Source organism: Micropterus salmoides, unplaced genomic scaffold (genome assembly GCF_014851395.1).
Source record: "Micropterus salmoides isolate LMB-PRFRI ecotype aquatic unplaced genomic scaffold, ASM1485139v1 Ms_hic_scaffold_22, whole genome shotgun sequence".
In the NCBI taxonomy this organism is placed as follows: domain Eukaryota; kingdom Metazoa; phylum Chordata; class Actinopteri; order Centrarchiformes; family Centrarchidae; genus Micropterus; species Micropterus salmoides.
The window spans coordinates 15,982,757-16,005,694 of record NW_024041373.1 but is presented as its reverse complement, the minus strand read 5'-3'; the positions used below and the strand labels follow the sequence as shown (position 1 = coordinate 16,005,694).

General features: G+C 42.2%; 1 protein-coding gene across 2 annotated transcripts in view; it reads right to left on the bottom strand.

The window, feature by feature from the left end:
* Positions 1-15,971, bottom strand: part of mark1 (MAP/microtubule affinity-regulating kinase 1) — a 32,131-nt gene extending 16,160 nt beyond the window's left edge. For both annotated transcript variants that reach the window (XM_038737488.1, XM_038737489.1), the window contains exons 1-3: positions 15,619-15,971; positions 12,708-12,908; positions 5,112-5,165 (exon numbers count right to left, since the gene is read on the bottom strand). In XM_038737488.1, coding sequence (XP_038593416.1) covers positions 5,112-5,165; positions 12,708-12,908; positions 15,619-15,669 — 306 coding nt within the window. In that variant the 5' untranslated portion in view covers positions 15,670-15,971. The remainder of the gene's footprint in view (positions 1-5,111; positions 5,166-12,707; positions 12,909-15,618) is intronic.
* Between the last annotated feature and the right edge of the window lie 6,967 nt (positions 15,972-22,938).

Sequence of the window (22,938 nt, the reverse complement as noted above, 5' to 3'; positions counted from 1 at the left end):
CTCATCCCTCTAATGAGTGTGTGTGCGTCTTTTCGTGTGCACAAATAGTACTTCAAAACCACGTATCAGTAAATAACTGCTGCTTGCTGTTTGTCAAAGAAAGACCGAGCGAGACAGGAAGATAAACAGACAGGCAGAGCTATCGAAAGTGTCACTGACATTCAGACAAACTGTCCTGTCCTGGACTCCCAAGGTGATGAAAATAACCCCAACCCTCTGTCTCCATCTCACTCTGCTTCTGCAAAGACATGCCACCTCTCATTTATTATCCGCAACACCAAGGCACAACTTAGCAGCAGATACACTTTTTAACCCTCAATCAAAGCCATGACAGCCCTGAACACATGTAAGATTATACATTATATCCACAAATCCATACATATCTTAGCAGCCTCAACATTTGATTTGTTTTATGAGTCATCACGGACAACAGTGCTGCCTGTCTAATCATGTTCCACTTATCTGAACAAGACCAAAGCTCCTCTAGCCCATGGGTCCGACATGGGCTAATGTGGAGTGGCAGGCGCAAGACAGACACAAACAACAGCCATTAAGGGAGCTTGACCCCCTTGGTGGGCTTTTTGCAACTGCCAGAAAATACACAAATAGAGTCAGAGTATGTTGCTTTGAACACTTTCTGAGCGCCTTAAAAACCAGACAGGTTTGCAAATGTGGCTCTGAGCCATGTTGAGAAAAAGAGACTAAATTTTTGGTGCCAGTGTTTCTAACGCTTCATTAACTCTCTTTATTCTGTTTTGCGTCACAAACAAAAAAGCTCCACCTTTCTTGAACGTGTCTTGCATTTTAACAGCACAAGTTTTAAATTTATCTGAAACGGCAGAAACATCCATCATGTCTGACTAGCCGGTCGTATAACCTTTAACATTTCTTTGATGTCACTGTTGCAGTAACAAAGAGAAATGACTCTTATTTACAGATTAGAAAGAGACAGAGAGAGTGATGGGACGGAGGGATGAGAGCAGCGTTTGCTCAGTGCAAGAGGGGATTAACGGAGAGGCCTATTTTAGGACTAAAATGCCTAAAAACCATGACAACGTCAACATCTCTGACCACAGATGACATGTGATGCATTTCCTGTGGCGGATCTAAGGAGGTGCTTTGGAAGCACAGCTGACCTCATTTCCTGTTACACTGAAACCACCACAAAGTGACACCAGGGCTAAGCGTGCCAGTGGGCCATAAAGGAACAGACCACAGCTTCATTCTAATGCCATGACTCATTCTGGTCTCTGTTAGACCCTTTTTAAAATCAAATAGTGATAAGTGATGAAAGATAGATTATAAGACCTCACATCTTTGTCACTGTGATGTGAACCCAACTCTTTCCTACGAGGAGATCAATTAGAGGACGCCTATGTTTTGTGTTTATGAGTGACTTAATGGTTGCACAAAGGTACAGGTATGCATGCATGTGTGCAAAACTGTGACTGAAAGACAAAAACCAATGAGGATCTGCCGGCTTGAGCATTCAGCATAGACCAAAGGACCTCCTGTCTATGTCTGTGAGTGTCATGCAGGCTTGTGTGTGTGCGCGTGCGTGTGGCCGTGCAGAATCTGCCAGAGCACTGGCTGTGCCTGCAGTGCCAGATGGTGATGCCCGCAGCCTGACTCCTCTGAGACCATAAAAAGAGAGATCAGTGGCATTTTGACGGGCTAACATGAAAGGGCCACCGTTAAAACAGCGAGTGGAGGAGTGATGCGACCATATCAGACCTCTCGAACCTCACTCACCCACACTGTCACACAAACAGGTTCACAAATATAGCATAGCACTAGGGCTGAACTGATTTTAAAAAATATCTAATTGTGATTATTTTTACCGATATTGCAATTGCTATATGATTTGCGATACAAGGGGGAATGATCATTTCTACATCATTATTCTCATTCCCATGAAAAAACACAAATGATTATGATGTGATTTTTACAGGGATCGCTACCAAACAAAAATGTTTTCCTAAGTTTCTAGAATAGTATGTATAGGCCAGGACATCAGGCACAACAGTATTCAATTTAAAATGGTATTTTTGAAGCACATATCACCATATCATCTGCGATTTGAAAATTGCAGTAGGCCATATTGAGATTTCAATAACATTTCTATTAATTGTTCAGCCCTACACTATAATGTATGCATGGCAGGGAAGGAGACAAGGTCAGCTTAGAGACCAGATTTTCAGACGAAGACAGACCAGAGAATCTTTCAACCTCTGCTCTTCATGCATGTAAAAAAGCCTGACTCACACAATCAATAATTATGTCCGTCTGTTGTTTATATCCACCTCTAGAAATAGCCTGCTCTGCTACCCAGAATGGATTTTTTAACCATGAAAGTGTGCACTGCGGCTCAATTTATTGTCCAAGAAGCTGTGTTGGGGGAGTTGTGAGGGTAATGGTGCTTTCAAGTTAACATGGGAAGTCGGAATTTCCGAGTTTAAAGGTCAAAATTTCAAAGGGAACGCCCCCTTAAGTCGGAATCCTCACTTGGGAAGTCGGGAGAACCGCACTACCCCGACTTTGTGATCCAAGATGGCTGTCAGGGTATCAACAGTTAGTGAAAGCTGTAGTTTATACTGTTTATTAGCACTTCTGTGAACTTGTGACTCAAATGTTCGTACAGAAAGTGCTGTCCAACAGCTGTCTGTGGACGTGTTGCTACAGTGTTTAGTGTGAGTAAATACCGCACAATGCGTTTTTTTAAATCAACCGGCGTATCAATAGCTAACCTGGCTAGTTGTAAAAAGACTTGTTAACCGGAACGCCGTCAACTCGGGTGTGACGTCATTCCCAGCTCTGACCTCCAACTTCCGAGGTAAATGGAACGCAGCATTCGGGTCACGATGGGAACTGAGCAAGCACAGCAGCCCAGACACCCACAGGGAATGTAGTGAAATTCAGTCTAGACTTCCAAACATGAAGAATGTCCTCAACAAAAGCAGTAGCCAAAGCAAATATACTGACGTTTATATTATTACTATATTACTGATGTCAGCGAGAGATGATGACGTCGCTAAAGACCAAAGTTGTAGACAGCACTAAGTAGGGTTTTCTAATTAAGATGGAAGATTTATTTTGATGATTTTAAATGCTCTGAAATGAAGATTGTTGAGAGGGTGAAATGATCCACTGAACTTCTATAGATCCCTGAAGTCTGTTTGTTAAAGAGTAGTGGTTTTCCATTCATGTCCTCTGGACCATAGCTTGTTTTCTTTTTCTATTCCAGCCAATCTGAAAATCATCTCTGTTATATGCAATTCCTTTTCTTGGATGTTATTTGGCCATAGTCACAAGAGTAACCAAAGCAAAAACTGAATCAAAATGGATGTTCCCTTTAATGCTTCCATAGTAGAGCTTCCACAAGAATAGCATAGGGCACTCTGAGTCAATGAGAAAATCGATTAAATCCAGGAGACAACTACTGCATTATAAGAGAAGCTTCTGCATTGCAGATGGCACTTCTGTATACCGATTACAGCAATCTCTAGTACAGAGCAGAGGACATAAAATATACAGCTACATATAAGCACCACACAGAGATAAACAGGTCTTTACACTCAGATACAGATACACAAACACACACCAGATTTAACACATGGATGCACTTGTTCATGCAAAGTCAACGTGCATACGTGCTATTACACCAATAATAGCCATAAAAGGCCATAAGTCTTCTTCATATTGACCCTCTCAGGTCTACTGCAGCTGACATCTGAAAGACCCACTGAATAATTGATCAGATAGATCCTGATTGGTCTACAGGCTCAAATGATACGTCTGCCCTGCCCATCACCAGGCAGGGCAGACGTGTAACCACTGTGTGTAACCACTGTGTGTAACCACTCGTAACCTAGATGAGACCCAAATCTGTGATGTCAAGAGTCAGTTTATATTCAGAATCTTAATGCCACACACACACACACCATCTCTAAATGTTCATTACCCCAGTGTTGTGTGCAGATTAGAGACCACACAATAGGCTGTTAAACAAAAGAGCTCGCACACTGACATTTATCTCAGTCAGATTAGATGAGTATGGAACTTGGAGCTTGAAATTCTCCCAGCGTCTTCGCACTGACTGGCTGAAGAATTTCAGTCGGATCCCATTAAGCTCCGAGTCAATTACAGATGTGCTTTGCTCGTGGACCACAATAGCGGGAGAACTGAACTAGAAATGCCCCAAAATTGTCTTGTTTTGTCTTTTCTTGTGAGTATTTACAAGTAGGATTTAAGCCAAGAACTAAATTTGTCATTTGTCTCAGATTAGTCCTTTACAATTATACCGCGTTTCATCATCCTAGCCTTCATTTCCTCCAGTAACACTCATTGAGGTCACTTCTCTCTTTCCCCACTCACACCGATGTGGGACACCAGACATTATGGGGAAACTAATTGTCGTTATCATTCTGTCATTAAGACTTTTTGCTGCAGCAATATTTTCTCACCCCGATGGCTTGCAGAGAGAAGAGGTCCGTCAAGACATCAGCTGTCATTTACGTAGGTGTGTTGGTTATAATTGTCCATTATTAAAATGAGTCACCAGCAGTTGCTTAGCAATTTGTTCATTGTTTTACAAAAATACAAGAATTAAAAGAGCAGCGATGGTGCTCCATGCTACGATAATGTCATGACAATGAAAAGAATTCCTGTCATTCAGCTGCACACCTGCTTTATATTTAGCTCATACTGTAGCAGTGACCACCTTCCTTCCACATGTGTATGGATGTGTGTGTGCGTGCATTTAATCAGCAGAAAGAGCTGGATTTGGACTCAGTAATCAGGAAACGGTCCCAAACCGTCCGTAACTGGTTATGATTGCTAGACAAGGGTAAGTGACAAACAGGCAGGCGACTGTATTTTTAGCTGCATCTAACCACAAGCCAACGGAGAGTCAAGAGTCGGGTTGGAGGGGGCTGGAGATTAAACAAGCCTTGTGGTCTCTCCTGACTACATCTGATTACATTATGTAAAACAGCACATCCTGAGTTCAAAGAGCAAAAACAGCGGCAAGAACACAGGAGTGACTAATGGAAAATCCATGAGCGCTGTAACCAAGAGATTAATGTTACCATGTGGCCAAAAAACAGACTCACCTTCTGTAGACTTGTGGGATTCAGCTGGGTTTTGTCTATAATCTTCACCGCCACCTAGAGAGAGAAAAGACAGGAAGACAAAGACAGAAAAAAAGAGGAAGAGGGGGAGTGAGTGGGATGTGGAGATTAAAAAAATAACAGATGTCAAAACTAATTCTAGTTTTGTATTTCTGTTTTGGTTGTACAGTGTAAGCCTGCGTTGAAAGGAAGTACCCTTTGAGGCGTCTTTGTCAAAACATGTCACAGCTGAATCTGTGCGTTCAAACTGAACACACCTTAGAGCTCTACCTTGTGAAGAGATAAAGCTTTAATTGGCAGAGATAAAAAAAAAAAAAAAAAAAAAAGAATATCTGTTCATGAATATAAAATAAGACCCATTACACACCGACACACACACACACACATAGTGAACTTACAGTAAATATGTAAATGCATCCACAGACAATCCCTGGCTTCAGTAAACTGCCTCTGTGTGGCAGCCAGGCTAGTTCCAATACACATGACTCTGCAGGTCAGTGATCTACTATATACTCGGCAGGTCTTGCTGGGCAGCAGTCTGAACAATCCATCTCAACAGACACCAGAAAGTCCACACACTGAAACAGACCTGCTCCCCTCACTTTCTGAGTGCTCAGCAGCTTTCACACAGCCACTAGCTGAGCCATGCTGCAGACTCACCATTAAATTATGCTGATAAATGATTGACAGAGCAGTTTTACTATATAATGTAATTACATTGAAATACTAGATAAGGCCTTTTTGCATTACACAAAACGATTCAACCATAATTATACAGTTTTATTACACAGACATAAGAATGGCTGAGTTTGTGGTCTAACTAAAGGGCAATCATCACAACATTTTTTCAGCCTTGCTAAGGAGAGAGCAGGGCTCTAAGGAAGGCCCAGAAAGATGGCTGGTTGGTTCATACCACTTTGGAGCTGCATGCCCTCTATAGGCCTCAAAGAGTTTAGAATCCTCAACTGTGTTCTCACAGACCATTTCACAGTGCTAAACATTTAAATGTGTTGTTGTTTATTCTCTGTAGTAGTGTTTGTTAATGTTAGTGGCTGACAGGAAATAAACTCAATACAGATACAATGCAGTTCCCATGAAATAGTAATGCATAATAAAACATAATGATTCTTACCAGCATTGTTCTCGAGCATGTGGGCTAGATAAACAAAGTTAGGGCTGCACAATTTGGAGAAAAAGTCATATAGCAATTTGCCATTGTGACTATGATCTAATGGTAACAAATGGTATCATGACATACTTGCTTGATTTTAAAGAAAAATGCAGCATATTCGTATATATTATAATATTAAATATAAAGCATGTTAATTTAATAGTATACTGTTAGTATACTAATATGATACTATCTTGATTTTAGTTTCATATAATTGATATCATAGTTACAGCAGTTTCCTTTTTGTGGGTTTTCATTCATTACATCCTTGTGGAGGGCAGCGTGGTGGTGCAGTGGTTAGCACTGTCACCTCACAGCAAGAATTGCTGTGGGTTCAAACCCCGGTTGCCCCGGCCTGTGCGGAGTTTGCATGTTCTCCCCGTGACTGCGTGGGTTCTCTCTGGGTGCTCCGGCTTCCTCCTGCGGACTAGGTTGATTGGTGACCCTAAATTGTCCTTAGGTGTGAGTGTGAGCGTGAGTGGTTGTTCGTCTATGTGTGGCCCTGCGATGGACTGGACTGGTAGTGGGTGTACCCCGCCAATCGCCCAATGCCAACTGGGATTGGCTCCAGCGACCCGCAGGATAAGCGGTTGATGGATGGACATCCTTGTGCAAGAATTTTGTCCAGGCAAAAGTGCCATGGACGAGCACACCAGCTTTATGAAAAGTTGATCATGTTTCAACAAAAGACACCGAAACAGCTAAACCCAAACAATGACACGCGACACGTGCTCCTGATGGCCACTGTGTTTTTAAAAATTTGCGGCATGCCGCACCCACAGAGAGGGGCAATGCTAGGTTGTACTCTCACACTGCACTTGTGAAACATTTTTCTGGTTTGCAGCATCTATTTTTAGGGGCATATGCAAGTGCAGTGGTCACAACGTAGAGCCCGGTGTGGGCGTGGATAATGAGCAGACTGCAGTACACACAGAGACCAGAGTGTCTCACACGCATAGCACACTTTTTTGTTTAATTAAATCGCACCCTTTTGCAGTTATGTAATCGCACAGGGTGACATCGCGATTTGCGATTACATTAATTGTGCAGCCCTAAACAAAATGGACACCCATTCAGAGAAAAACAGCTCCATAGCACTACTAGAGCTCAAAAAGTGTGATGATGCGTCACAGTAGGGACCTTTGTTGTCTGTCAAAGCCTTTATTCCACAGTATAAAGTCTGGTAAGGGGGATCCTATCAGCTTCTCAACGCTATACTATGGAATAAATGCTCTGATGAAGTGCTCAAGTAAAGCTTTGAGGGTTTTCTGTTCTACAGTCCCCTCCAAAAGTATTGGAACGGTAAGGCAAATTCCTTTGTTTTTGTTGTTCACTGAAGACATTTGAGTTTTAGATCAAAAGATGAGTATGAGACAAGAGTTCAGAATTTCAGTTTTTATTTCCTGGTATTCACATCTAGATGTGTTAAACAACTTAGGACATATCACCGTTTGTATTAGACCACAGCATTCTTAGGCGAGCAAAAATAATGGAACAAATAATCTTAAAGTAAATAACATTTAATATTTGGTGGCATAACCCTTGCTTACAATAACTGCCTCAAGCCTGCGACCCATCGATATCACTAAACTGTTGCATTCTTCATTTGTGATGCTATTCCAGGCTTTTACCGCAGCTTCTTCAGTTCTTGTTTGTTTCGGGGTGTTTCTCCCTTCAGTCTCCTCTTAAGGAGTTGAAATGCAGCTCTATTGGGTTAAGGTCAGGTGATTGACTTCGCCAGTCTAAAACCTTCCACTTTTTCCCCCTGATGAAGTCCTTTGTTTTGTTGGCAGTGTGCTTTGGGTCATTGTCCTGCTGCATGGTAAACTTCCTCCCGATTAGTTTCAATGCATTTCTCCATAAATTGGCAGACAATGTGTTTCTGTCCACTTCTGAATTCATTCTGCTGCTACCATTATCAGTTACATCATCAATAAATATTGATGAGCCTGTTCCAGAAGCAGCCATGCACACCCAAGCCATGACATTACCTCCGCCATGCTTCACAGATGAGCTTGTATGCTTCAGATCATAAGCAGTTCCTTTCTTGCTCCACACTTTGTCCTTTCCATCACTTTGGTAGAGATTAATCTTGGTCTCATCAGTCCATAAGATTGTGTTACAGACACAATTTTGCGGCTCATCTCTGTACTTCTTTGCAAATTTCAATCTGGCCTTCCGATTCTTGCTGCTGATGAGTGGTTTGCATCTTGTGGTGTGGCCTCTATATTTCTGCTCTCTGAGTCTTCTTTGTGGATTGTGATACCTTCACCCTGCACTGTGGAGGTCGTTGGTGATGTCACTTACTGATGTTTTGGGGGTTTTCTTCACAGCTCTCACGATATTCCTGTCATCAACTACTGCTGTTCGATGTCTGTTGCTCAGTACACCAGTAGTTTCTTTTTCAGGACATTCCAAATTGTTGTGCTTGCTTTGCCCAAAGTTTGTCCAATGGCTCTGGTCAATTGTCCTTCAGTTGTCCTTCTTTTCTCAGCTTGACAATAGCTTGCTTTTCTCCCATAGACAGCTCTCTGGTCTTCATGTTGGTTTATCCTCTTTAACAGAAAATGCAGTCTTTATAGGTTTGAACCAAGGATGAAAACTTAGACTAGTCATGCAGAGCTATTTAATGTTTGGACAATCAACCTAAAAGGCAACACCTGGGCAACAAGAAACATCTGTCAGTCACATGTTCCAATAGTTTTGCTCACTTGAGAAGTGGGTGGGTTCAAACAAAGGGTGGTATGTCCTGAGTTGTTTAACACATCTAGATGTGAATACCAGGAAATGAGTGCTGAAATTCTGAACTCTTGTCTCATACTCATCTTTTGATCTTAAACCCAAATGTCTTCAGTGAACAACAAAAACAAAGGAATTTGCCTTACCGTTCCAATACTTGAGTGGACTGTATATGATGTACCAACATTATTAAGTATAAAACCGGTACTTATCTTCATCACACACTATACTGGCAGCTACCATCCAACCACACTACACTACTCTGTAAGTACACTGATTGTTGCTTTTTCTCTCTTTTCCAATCCCAAGCAGATCCTCTATCACTTAAATGAGTTACTTGTGAATCTATCAATACCACACTCCAGACTTGAGTAAACTTAGCTCATTTTGTCTTTTGTCATCCTATATGTTCAACTGTAATATTATGACACAGGGACTGCAACTCTTACCTCTCTTTAGAAGAGATGGAGTGGAGAAACTGCATTTGGAGATTAATCATAACATCAAAGCATTAATTACAATTTATCATAACAGCATTACTGTGACTCTGGCCTCATGAGAGCTTAATAAACATGCTTCAGTGGGTGCAGACTCTGGCTCTAATCCCAAGCAGCCTGTTAAGGGGGAAACCAGAAAACACATGCTGAGTCACAGTGGAGAGAAAGCAGGTTATTCAGCCCGGGCGGGGTTGCCCAATTATCTGCAGTGCAAGTTGCTGGGACATCTAGTTTTATCTAAACCTGGAAAAAATGACAGCAATGTGGTGGCTGTGAAAGGAACAGAGTCCAGCAGGGAGAAGAGAGAGCGGAGTGAAAGACTGCAGAGAGGCTTGCTGTGTGTAGACACACGCAGTACGCAGGTGGTGTCTATTTGCAGCCTGTCTTAGGTGGGCAGGTGCACAGACAGACCTCACTCCCTTCCTCTCTGCTTCCTCCAGTCATGGACAAAACTCAGGTGGAGGCATGTATGTCTGTGTGCGGGTTGATGTATGCCTGCACGTGTTGATGCTGTCCTCATGTGTCACTATTGTTTCAACTTCCACTATTCCCTTTGCATGAGTCAGAGATAATCATTACATTCACGTTACACTGTGCCAATATTTCCCATTTTGTTCTCAGATTGAGAGATCTGATTAATGCGTGGATGGCATCACATCATATGCCAGTGTTTGTGTGTGTTCTCTCTCTCTGATGGATCTGAGGGTGAATAATTCAGTCCCACAGTGAGAGAAGGGCAACGTGCATCACTGTAAATTTATTCATTTATTTAACACACGGCCCATATGCTCTTCACCGTATGCAGGTCTTGTGATCGCGTGCGCATGTAAAACATGTGCACATGAATATTCAGATGGAGGGCACAGAGGGGAAACTTAGTCATAGTGTCACTTGTGTGCTGGAAAGCTTTTCACATGTTCCTCTCCACTTTTCTATTTCCCCCTGAGCTCTTTTGTTACGACCACAGTGTTATGATCTCTGTGCGCTAGAGGGAACTACTTTTAAAGTCATATTTCATACACAGATAAGAAAGACAATACCTTTGCTATGTAGGGAGAAAGGCTGGGTGATATATTTGTAATCATACTTTGCGTCTGTTGCCAGTTATTTGTTACTAGCACTTGAAGTCCTCTAAGGCGAATTTATGATTTGTGACTTTTCCATATGTATCAGTTTTCATACCTACCTGCCACATAGCTGCATGTTCATGCTTATCTTTGTTTAGCTTAGTTGTCTTTGTTTCGCTGTACATCTATATTTAGCCCTCCGCACTGTGTGTAAGTGTATGAAGAGCTGCTGAAAACCAGAGTCAAATTCCTTTTATGTGTCAACATCAGAGCTGAAACGATAAATTTATTAATTTAGTTGAACGATCAGTAGTTTAAGTAATTTGTCAAAATACCAAATTTTCCCTCATTCCAGCTTCTTAATTGTGAGAATTTGCTGCTTTTTACTGGTGTTTGTGATCTTGAGTTTAAAGAAAATTGTGACGGCATTTTTAACTATTTTTACAAGTTATAAGTAATGTACCAAACGATTAATCCATCAATTTATAAAACAATCAGATTAATCAGTAATGAAAATAATCGTTACAAACATACTTTTTACCTAATTCTGCTATATCACAACATGACAAATGTACGCAAAATCTAAATTGTAATTTAACTGATCGTCAAAACAATTCACTTTGTTCCACTCTTATGCATTACATCAGATATAACTCTTCACGCGCAAAACAAAAGCTTTGTTAACCTCTTACTTAGTTTTTTTAAATAAATTACTTATAGATAATAATGTATCATCGCCCCTCCTTAGTGGGTAGGAGATATGGGCATATGGTAGAGGCAAATGTTTCAGTGCAGCTGAGCATGTGTGCGTGTGATGTGTGCCCACATCCTGAAGTCACCCTCTTCAGCAGATAAAGGACACTCTGTCACCTAGAAGTGACTGTTGCTCTATCTTCACGGAGCTCTTCTTCATGTTTTTCTACAAAGTTAAACCTTTTTTTTTGTTTTAGCTGCAGGAACAAATCTTTGCTGGTAAGAGACTAGCTGGACTCAACCTGAGAGAACGTCGGTTTTAGTGGGTTATGTTCTTTCCACCTGTTCCCTCTCTCACTCTGATCCCTGTCTTTGCATTCTGATGAGCCAGCAAAGGCACTGAGGCACACAAAGCAGCACCTGACCTTCTCAGCAAACAGCAGGTCACATACTCAATAAGCCTGTTTAACATTAGCATGATAGGACACAGAATGGATCCAACTGTTACTGGTTTGACCCTCAACTCTCTGATATGACCAAGAACATAATGAAACTCAGAGGATTAAAGGATGCAAGTGGCTCAGAGAGAGACCTGAGAGGATGTCTGAGGTAGAACCTGCTGACTGCTGCGCATCACATCTCCTTAGGGAAACAGAAGTTTTAAATTACAGACACACCAAAGCAAGATGTCTATCACTCTGACAGGTCACATACAGGTATGACACTGTGTATGTGTGTGTGAGAACTAACATGGTCACAATACAGCCATAGACAGTAGATTATTCATTTTCCTGAGAATAAGAACAGGCCAAAATGACTGCGTTTAACTTGGAGCAAATTAACGTCTTATCTATAAAATAGCTTTCTGTGAAAGAGTTGATGAAGCAGATAAATCAGTACCATCTATTTGTTACACTTTGGTTTAGGCAGAGATGAGAGATGATTAAGTACAGTATGAATCTCTTGCAAATCTACTAGAGCTGACATGACAATTAATCTATTAGTCAACTGACAATCAAAATAATCTTAAAAGCTGAAATGCTGGGAAATCTCTGATTCCAGCTTCTCAAAAATCAATATCTGATGGTTTTATATAGTCTTCCTTGATGGTAAGTTCAATATTTTGGGTTTTAGACTGTTGGTCGTATAAAACAAGTAATTGTAATGTCAACTTGGGCTCTGGGAAGTCGTGATGGACATTCTGACTGTTTTCTGACAATTTAAAGACCAAACAATCCATCAATTAATCGAGAAAATAACCAGCAGATTAACCAATCATAAAAGTAATAGTATGCTGCAGCCATACTTGTTAACATGTGGCAATACAAGAGGCTGAAGAAGAATGTATTGTACATGGATTAAACAATAATACTTAAATGATTTATAAAATATAAATAAAAATACGTCTCACCTCTCGTCCTGTCAGGACATGTCGGGCCAGCTTCACCTTGGCGAAATTCCCCTTCCCAATGGTTTTGAGGAGGCGATAATTGCCAATATGGGGGTGCTCCTCTGTGGAGGTGAAAGAGTTGCGGCATCGCGGCAGGCTGTGGCGGCTTGCAGACTTTGTCGGGGGGACTGGGGGTTCAACAAAGCCGTCTACCGACGAGTGCTGCAAGAAAGCCACACATGAAGAGATCAACAATATCCTCAATCCCTGACTGGAACTCTGATTTATATAGACACTAACAAGTCCCTGAACCTCGCTGGCTTTTTGGCACACTCAGTAATTCCAAAAGGACCGTTCCTATTGGCTATACGCATGCAAATAATAATGCAGCAAAGTGCTGCAGTGGAGGTTTGTGTGTGTGCACAGCTGGAATATTCTATGTGCAAATAAAGATGAACCCATTAACCCAGTCCCAGATCCAGGAAGGGGATCCAATGTTCTATGTGTGCATGTGTATGAAGGTGTATGTGTGTGTGAGCACTGAGTGCAAGCCCAAAAAAAGAACTGCATGAGACACCTTAACCTCCTAACCTAAAGACCTTAGCAGCCACAAGACAAGATCTGATGACAAAAGAAAGTGAACTGTTTCGACTTTGTGCCTACAAAATGTGCAGTACCGAGTCAAGAGCTACAACAATGTTACTGGCTCCCTGGCCAAACCCGAAAACAACAAGTGTCCCTGTGATATGGCATGTGAAGGTGAATTAGGAACAGCTTGCTAAGTACAGCGCTGGCACAATAAGTACAGCGCTGGCACAGGTTATGCGCAGTCTCTGCTGGTCTGTTTCCTCTCCTCTACAACAGCTGCTGATGTCAGTCCAGGTCAGAGATCCCATGATCCTCTGCTCCTGTACACCACACCCAGCTAGAGAATAAAGCCTTGGTCTGCTTACCCAGGCTCCCCTGCTCCCATTTCACCAGGGAAACGCTATACCCTGCAGGGTGCGCATCACCTCAGCTATCCTACATCCTGACAGAGGGAGAGCTCCACTGCAGGATTCAAACACTCCCCTGTGTCACTGTGTGTGTGTGTGTGTGTGTGTGTGTGTGTGTGTGTAAGGCAAGGAGAAATGTTGATTTGATGCCAGTCAAAGTCAGCATCCTTGTTTCTAATGCACCAAACCCCTTGTGTAAATCACCATGACCGAGCAATCTGTGCATCTTGCACTGTCTTTCTTATATTTGCAACTTGTAAATGTCCACCTTAAGTCGATTAACTTGAGATCAGATCGGTCATATGGCCACTTCATCCTCCAGCCAGCCAAGTGTGTGCACACCACACACTTGGCCTTGGTCCAAATTCTGTGAACAAATCGAGGGAGCATCTGGACAGACAGGTGATTTGGGGAGCCAGTACTTGATTAATACATAAAGTTCGTTTCACTTGCTCATCCATTAACTCCTAATCACTGACGCCATGTCTTAAGGGAGGCCAGACATAAAACAAATAAAAATAAATAAAAATAACACACACTCAAATAAGATCAGGACAGAACATCTTCTATTTTGCTGCACTAAAAGCCATTTGTCTCTCTGAGTAATAAGCTGTTATGCAACACCGTTCAGCTGCTAGTGGGCCCTGGGGCTGCCTGATGGAGTCGAACAGAGAGGCAGGCTAGGCTGGCTGGCTACTACCAGTGCTACTGAGGCAGTGCTTTAGTAGCCGCCTAGTAGTCTATGTCTGTGAGACCTACAGCAGTATCAGATTGTTAGACAGTTACATTAGCACTCCCCTAAGCCCATACATCACTGAACACTGACAAAATGATGAGAGCTGACACTGAGTGGGGTCTGCTGAGTTCTATAACTTTTCAATTCACACATTTTCCAATTAGAATGACCTAAAGATGAATAATCCAGTTAAACCCAGTCTGAAACGTGGAACCAAAATAAAAGCCCTATTTTTTCTATCTGGGAAAAACCTTTTAAAAGACTGCTTCCAACAAGTTTCACTGTTTATCCTTGTAATGCAATATAATAACGAGGAGGCTTCAGTGTGTGCCTCGTCTTGTTTCCAGGGAGGAAAAAAAGTAGACGAACCTAGATATGTCAGAGCCTGTCAGCATACATACAGCAGTCCTCATTTGGACTGCACTCAAAAAGTGGTTTTATTATTATGCTGTGCTCTGTGTGCGCGTGGCTGTATGCGCGCGAGCAGTGAGGGGGTGGTCGTTCATAAACATTCCTTCACACAATCAACGAGGTTTAAGCAATTTCTTTAGCCTATTGATACGTACATGCCTTAGCCATGCTGCCATAGCTCGTCAGTGCCGTGGCAGCAGAATGGTGAATATTAACACGCGCCCTTCTTCTCCTCCTCTGCACTGAGTGTGCAATTACAACAGGGCCCAATAGGTGATGGATGTCACATTGCGATGCTACCAAGCGTTGCCATTGAAAAGTAGGGCAACATCCTCTCCCACCCTCCCTAAATATTGACGTTGTAGACTAGAAAATACCCCCAGTTGCACGAGGAGAGCAACACCATTTTCTCACACAGGCACATAGGCAACGTTTTCATTCTCAACATTAACGTTCAAGCTTCGCGTGTGTCATTAAAGCCAGTATACTGACGCAGTGCGTTGTTTAGGCTAACCTTGTTGTACACAGAAGCTATGGCAGACACAACCAAACTGCACCTTTATTCTAGGTTATTCTAGGCCCCGTGCTTTTATTCCCGGCAGAGGGGGGGAAAGAAGAAGAAAAAAAGCCGGAGTGCTCATTGGTCGAGTGGCTCTGCAACACTCGAGCCCCAAAAAGCGCTGCCATAAACCTGCACCGACCAGTCCGCAAAAAAAGCCATATCCCCGGTCATTTTTATTCCGTTCCCACGCCCGGTATCACACCGGTGTCCTTGGATAACAGCACTTACATTCTCGGTGTCACGCTCGTTCACCGTGGGCAATGGCGTTCTGGTCGACATCTTGTGTGCTTCGCAGGCCGCTCAGCGGTGCAGCGGGCTGGGCAGAGCAGACACAGTGCGGTCCGTCGGGGAGAGCGGTGCCTCTGTCCCTCTCTACATCCCCTGTAAACACCGCAAACAGCGGCCTTTTTTACCGCAGCATGGCGCACACGGGGCCGGGCCGACACGCCAGATTTTCTTATTGGCTTTGTGCACTTCCCTTCAGGTAGGCTAGTGGCAGACAGAAAAGGAGGAAAGGCAGACGGAGAGGGAGAGCGAGGGGGGCAGGCCAGGAAGATGCGTCGGTAGCGGACGGGTCTGCGCAGCGCATCTCAAACCTCCCACCAGGAAGGATGGAGGGATCTCTCTCTCTCTCTCTCTCTCTCTCTCTCTCTCTCTCTCTCTCTCTCTCTCTCTCTCTCTCTCTCACACACACACACACACACACACACACACACACACACACACACACACACACACATTCCCTTTGTCTCCTCTTTATAGCTCATTATTCAAGTCACCAGAAAACAGTTAAGCACACAGTTGGAACATTGCCCCCTCAGATTTAGACCAGATCTAACTACAGGGCGTGTACACAGCCCTGTAGTTAGTCCATATTAATACTTGTCGATGCCCTAATTGACTGGATATAGTATACTAAGGACACATTAAGCTGGTTTTGTAGTATAATAAAGGACTCAATTTAGGCTGGTATAAAATAAATTAAATTCCCTTTTTTGTTATTTTTTGGGATGTGTCAACTCCTTAGTTTAACCGTATAGGTGAAAATATGGTTTAATAACTCAGTGATTCACACTACTTCATGTAGTCTTTGACAATATAGTAAACACTGTCCAAAGAGAGGCCTAGTTCAAGGGTAATGCCTGTGTCACGCTGTAAATTGGATAGACTCTGCCATCTGTTGGACATCTACAGCATTACACCCCTCATTGTTGTGACTGATAATATAACAAATGTTTGTTTTTTCTGAGTGAGCAAGGAACAAAGTATGAGCAACTGTCTGCGGCAAAGAGACAGAGCTTTTTTTTCCTCATCCATGAAATCATTACCTGGCTTTTCCCTGGGTGTGGCTATGACGTGTGCATGCCTTTGTGCATGCGCAGTTTGTCCACTAGGTGTCAGGCAGCACAAGCAGCGTTTTGTATTTGCACATCTGCAGTGTTTGATATGTAGCGCCCAAACCAATGATGCCAACGGTCATCTTTTTGTCTGAATTACCTTCAGCTTTTATCCTCTGTCTCATAAGTCATGAATGCGCTGACATGTCATATTGTAATGAGGAGCAAGCGGTGCGACAGGAGTTAATGTAATGTAATGTCGATTACTGAATCTTTTGTATGAGATGTCAGGTCTTCTTTATCTCTGCAGCATTATTGTGGAATTCAGGCAGACAGCGCACCTTCCCCGGGTGTTACATGACTGATGGTTTGTCACACACAGCAGAGAGGCCTCAACCATAACAATGGACACAGCGTGACATAACATATCACAATAACTGATGGATATAGGACCTGAAAGCCGCTGAGAACATTAGGTCTGTTTTTGTGGTTTTGAGGAATCTGGTTTATTTTTCACCAACTAGCCTACAAACATTGGTTCACAGAGACCAACACCTTCCTTCTGATCAGCAGAGTCGGGTTAGAGTGCTCAGACAAGTTTCACAGAAAAGGTTTTGTCTTCATAATGTTTTTAGTGAGAAATACCAGAACAATATGCAAGGAGATAAGATGGTTCCACAATAGAAAAGGCATCCACCACTGAATCTTGGCATGTAGATGGGCATTTTTGGAATTCTGCATCTGATCCCAGCATGGATCAGTTCCCAACATAGCAGATCTTATCCTCTCTGAGCCCTAACAACTGGGACCAGCTAAATTATTCCAGCGAGACACATCCTCTTACTACTAATAGTGAGATATTTGGCTGTATTTTGCTAGTATCTATTTTAGAATAGATACTAGATCAATTCTATTTTTGTTTATGCTCATCGGAATGACTGATCATTTAGAAAGGTAAATTTACCCTAAAAAAACAATCAGTGCGACTCAGTTTGTGGTTATGTTTTGAACTGGGGCCTTCAGTACTCTTGTGCATAGTGCTGAAGTATTTTCAGAGCACAGAGTTCATGCCTGTGATTGGCATTCTGTACCTGAGCTGCACTTCTGTGGAATGTAATGGGCACTGACACTGGCTTAATGAGTGCATGTACACCCAGGGCCAAATGCAATTACATGCTCTCACAGGCAACCATCAAAAAATAGGCAGCTGTTAACTGCCATTCATTGCGGATGGTCATGCAGTTAACTGTATTTTCAGGACAGAGGGTTAGAGGAAAGAGTAGAAAGACGGAGAGAAGGGGGGGAGAGGCCAAGCTCATTATGAGACAGATAGCGGAGTAGCATCTGTCAGCATTGGCACTTTACCATAGCTCTTTTGCCTGACTCAGTTTCACCAGTGAAAGTCAAGCCACGCTTTCCAGTCAGTAACAATGTTTGCGCACATCCTGCAGAAGTGTGGGAAATACCACGAACAGCCTCCTCAGGAAGGAAGATGTTCTGTAGAGTTTTGAATGTTCACATTTATCCCCAGTTTGTGCTCTCATGTATCACCATTACATTCAAGTACAGGCTTAAGCATCTATTTCTCTGGAAAGAAAAACTATCCCAGTGAGGTTTGAAAAACCCAGAGGGCTGTTTAACCCTTAACGCTGTCTTGATGGTATTTTCAAGTTCTGGTAAGCTCACTTCTTTTCACACATTGAGATGTCTTTCATTGTTCAAATTTTGTCTTCAGCCCCAACTGAAATCACTTGAGGCAATTTATCAGACTTCCTCGGGAGCCACACAAGGATTTCTACAACCTTTAAGCAAAGATTTATGTCATTCTGACATTTTGTTTTTAGATTAGGAAACATTTAAAATGTAGTAATTAATAATAATTTGCAGCTTGCAAAATGGGTTTAACATCTTTTTTATAGTGCAGCAGACAGTATATTTTTTCATCTTCAGTTTGAACTGTCTTTAAGGATTCTAGAAATACCTCCAAAACAGCCATAAATTTTGTTTAATGACATTCTGATGGTAATGCTAATACTGGAACCTGGGGCTGGCTCACAGTTGACTCCTGGTCTAGTTCATTTTAAAAGGACATGTGCCAACATGATCAAGGCCAGTTTGGATAAATAGAGTCACAGTCTATATTCTGAATTACCACTGTCCTAGCACATGTTGTAGTTCTAATCGCCACTCAATCAATTTTAACTAAAAACACAAAAAGATATCGCAAATAAAAAGTCACGAGCGGACATTCCTGCTTAAGAAACCTGTTAACTGCACACCTTACAAGGCAGAGCATGCACTCCACTGTCTGCTCTGACAAGTCAATAAAACCCACTGGTATGCTGAACATTTTTGGAAGGCAAGATAGATATGAGGCTGTGGTGGAATTTGATCAGGCAGAGAGCCAGCCTTCTGTTCATTACAGAGCTTTCCAGCAGTAACACACCCTCCCGGTGAGCACACCTCAACCTGAGGTAAAGTATTACTGACTGGCATGTCAAGAGCCCGTGCCCACCCTTGGCCTCCCCTCACTTGCCTTCATCGCTGTCACACATGCATGTGCGGACACACACTACATATAGTACACACACATCATGTATCTCAATTTCTCCAATGTTGCATTGGGAGGGAAGTGGAAAATATGAAAAGGCTTGACAGTCCAGGGCAGATATGAGCTAGCAGGGTGGAGAGATGGAAGTGAACTGAGAGCAATGGGTGTAAGTGAGAATGAAAGATTTAGTTGCAAAACTGTGTCTTTACATTACATACGTTTTGTTGGATTGTTTATACTAAAAATACTTACATTTACATTGCTGAAGCCTCATTTTGGCTTTAGATAAACTTTTGAATACATTTTTACTCAGAACAAAGACTGCGGATTTTGTTCCCCATCTCTTACTTTGAAAGCACATTAGGAATGGATCTGTTAATGGCCAGTATGAACAGGCAAAACCTATTTCAGTGTTTATATGGACACCTGACTATTGTTTTAAGACAGACTTCAACAATTGTGAGCCTATCCTTTAATGGTGAACTGCATCTGGGTATGAAGCAGGGGGTAGCGTGTGTGTGGTAGCCCCCCTCTAGTACTGTAATTTCCCTTGAACTATTCCCAGCTTCACCTAGAATTTGGACCAATCCGAGCCCACCCAGGAGACCCAACCTCCGTCACTCCAGTAGTCAGTAACAATTTCTAGAGGCCTTATTAATGTTTACATTAACAAAGGCTCAGTTATACAATTTTGTCATACAACCTTGTTTTATATAATGATAAATAAACTACCTTGTACTTGTACCTTGTTATATTCAAGTGTCTTTTTATCCTGGCTGATTACACCTCTGCTCAGGTTGAAGTTGGACAGAGCTATACTGGGAATGATTGTGAGTTCACTAAACAATTAACAGTGATGAAGGTGTAAGCTGCCCCGCCCTAAAAGGTGCAACAAAACTAACAGGCGACTGAGAGACGTTGCCAATCAAGTACAATTTGAACATGCCTACACAGTCCTGAGAAGAGGTCTTATTAGGCAATGTAAGTGAACACCTGTGTGGATGGACAATGGGGACTATTGCACACATAGCAGGGAAGCTACTCCTTCCTAACAGTGTAGTAGTGGTGAGAGAGTGGGAGAGAGTACATCTTAACTCAACTCTATGACTCGCATTCTTCATGTACTCCCCAAAAACATAAACAGCAATACATTTTTCTTGCAGCATGTCCATTTTAAATGTGCTTCGTCTAATGTCTAGAAGTGTGTTAATTAGTCTTTTACTAATTATTAATACTATTATGTATACATGGTCTTTTTTTATTACTTAGAGATGTGTTGCTTTGCTAATGAGGGTGTAAAATCAGTGTTAAAGCAACACTCTAGTACTGCTGTGACTCAACATGATGCACTCCAGGTCCAAGATGTCCCTCTTTCGACCCAGCAGCTAATGATGAACACTACAAAGGCCCTCTGAGGAGAAATAGAAGCTTTTTTCCCTGATATGAACATAAAAGCCAATGCCATTTACTGTTACTGTACTTGGGGATAATTATCATCCTTGTATATACTGTGTTCCCTTGTAATTATGTCATAATTCAAAGGCTTCCCTGGCGAGCTAAAAACGGCCAGGTACGTCATCATATAACAAACTTCTCTGAGGAGCGGGCCTATTAATTGTCAGGATATAATTACATTCACAACACCCTGAGGGCCCGTCTCGTTTAGTCATCTCAGAGTTACTGCTCCAAACTATAATTAGAGAATGTAATCACACAGGTATGGACCTCCAGGATTTATTTTTCAGCCTGACTGAAGGCTGATTGAAACGACATCTGTGGTAGAGCACCAGGCAGGGAGTGTTTACGACCTGGCACGTGTTCAATAGCCACATGCAGTGGCACCAGGCCGCATACCATACCGGCAGAGTTCACAATTTACATATATAAACATGCACACATGGACGAGTGATTCTGCTAATTTGTTTGACATGTGTATGTTCTTGTTAGCTTGAGAATGATTTCTTGAGTGGCATGCATGTATGTGTGAGTGTGTCTCCCTGTGAATGCCCTTGTGTGGTTATGCCACCCTCGTGTGGCACTTTCTGCCAGTGTTAACAAGTGACCTCATCCCGTTATGTCTTTCCGATCTCAAATGCCATCCAATAAACTACTCATTTCTCACCTCTTCATGCACTCTCTCTTGCCATTAAAACACCTCTTACCTCTTTCCCTTACACCCACTCTGAAAGAGCTCAAGACAGGCCGAGTAGAACATAAAGGAACTGTACACTATGATGTGATTTCCCAGTGAGAAGATTAATCACTTGAGTTTCGACAACAATTTTAGTGATGTAGGCCTTGGGTCTAAAGCTAGATAAGTCTGAGGTCAGTGAATGCCTAAATTAATGTAGTTCTGCTGCACTGTAAAGACTGCTTCACCATCCCGTTTGTGGGATTTGTTTTATTTGTTATTTTTGTCAGTGTGTTTTTAGCCACACTAGCGGCTGTAGGAAAGGCAATGTTGGTGGGTCAGTCAACCACTTTGGTATTAACTAAAAAATCTCAACTCAGCTATTGAATTTAAAGATGCTATCTTGTAAAGACATCAGTCATAGTCCCCAGAGGATGAATCCTACTGACTTTTGGTGATCCCTCTGACTTTTCATCTAGCACCCTCATCAGGTCAACCTTTTAAGTTTTTTTTATGCCTGTATTTGTCAAATTTCAAAAGAAACCTAACAGGAGTGAACCCAGAAGCATGATTCAGAGACTGTGTAAAGCAGGCAGGGTCAAAACACCAAGTAATCAGTCCAAGAGAAAGACAAGCAAATCGAATCTGATAGGCAGAAGAAACAAGCAAACAGGGTCAAGGCATGAGTGGAACAGACAGCATGAAACAAACTACCACTGTAATGTTAGGCTGAAGACACCAGACAATCTGTCAAGGAACTAGTGAATAGGGGCTGATATAAGTACTAATTAGTGCTAATAAGCAAATGTAAGCATGCTAGCATCCCCTGCTTTATTTATCTATTTTACCCTAAATGGGACCATACTTTTCAAAATGAAGGTCATGCTGTAATGAAGAAGACTTGGAATTACTGATTGAGACCACAAACGCATTAGGAAAGTGTTTACTGAGGTAATAAATCAAGTGAGAATTAGGGTAATTTTGTCATAGACTCTAATGTAATCAGACCTTTTGCAACCAGTGGAGTCACCCACTGCTGGCCGCTCAATAACTGGATTCCTATGGCATCATGATTATACTATTTGATCCCATAGACACTCAACATTTGAGCAAAAAATATCCTAATATTGCTGTTTGATATAACTTCTGAATACACTAAATAGTTTTAAAAAAGGTCTGTCCTAAGGCATTCATTAGTTTCACCTCCATTCACTGAGCCTCCTGAAACTGTTTGGAGCCCCCCTACGGAGGCCCGCCTCAACCCCTGACATACTGCATACTGTATGTGTGTTTAATCAAGGCTAAGTTACCGACCATGCAAAGCAGGCAACCACTCTAGTACCCAGACCCTCAGGGGCCCAGAAGACTCCAAATTCACTGGTAAATTTGTGGTAAATTTGTTTATTTGTGTGTACCACAAAAAAACACTAAATCACAATATAAACTGAAATGATAGGTTACCTTACGGTAAATCATGAGGCCCCAGTGCATTGTACTAAACACTGAGAAATGAGGGTATCAGTAGGGGC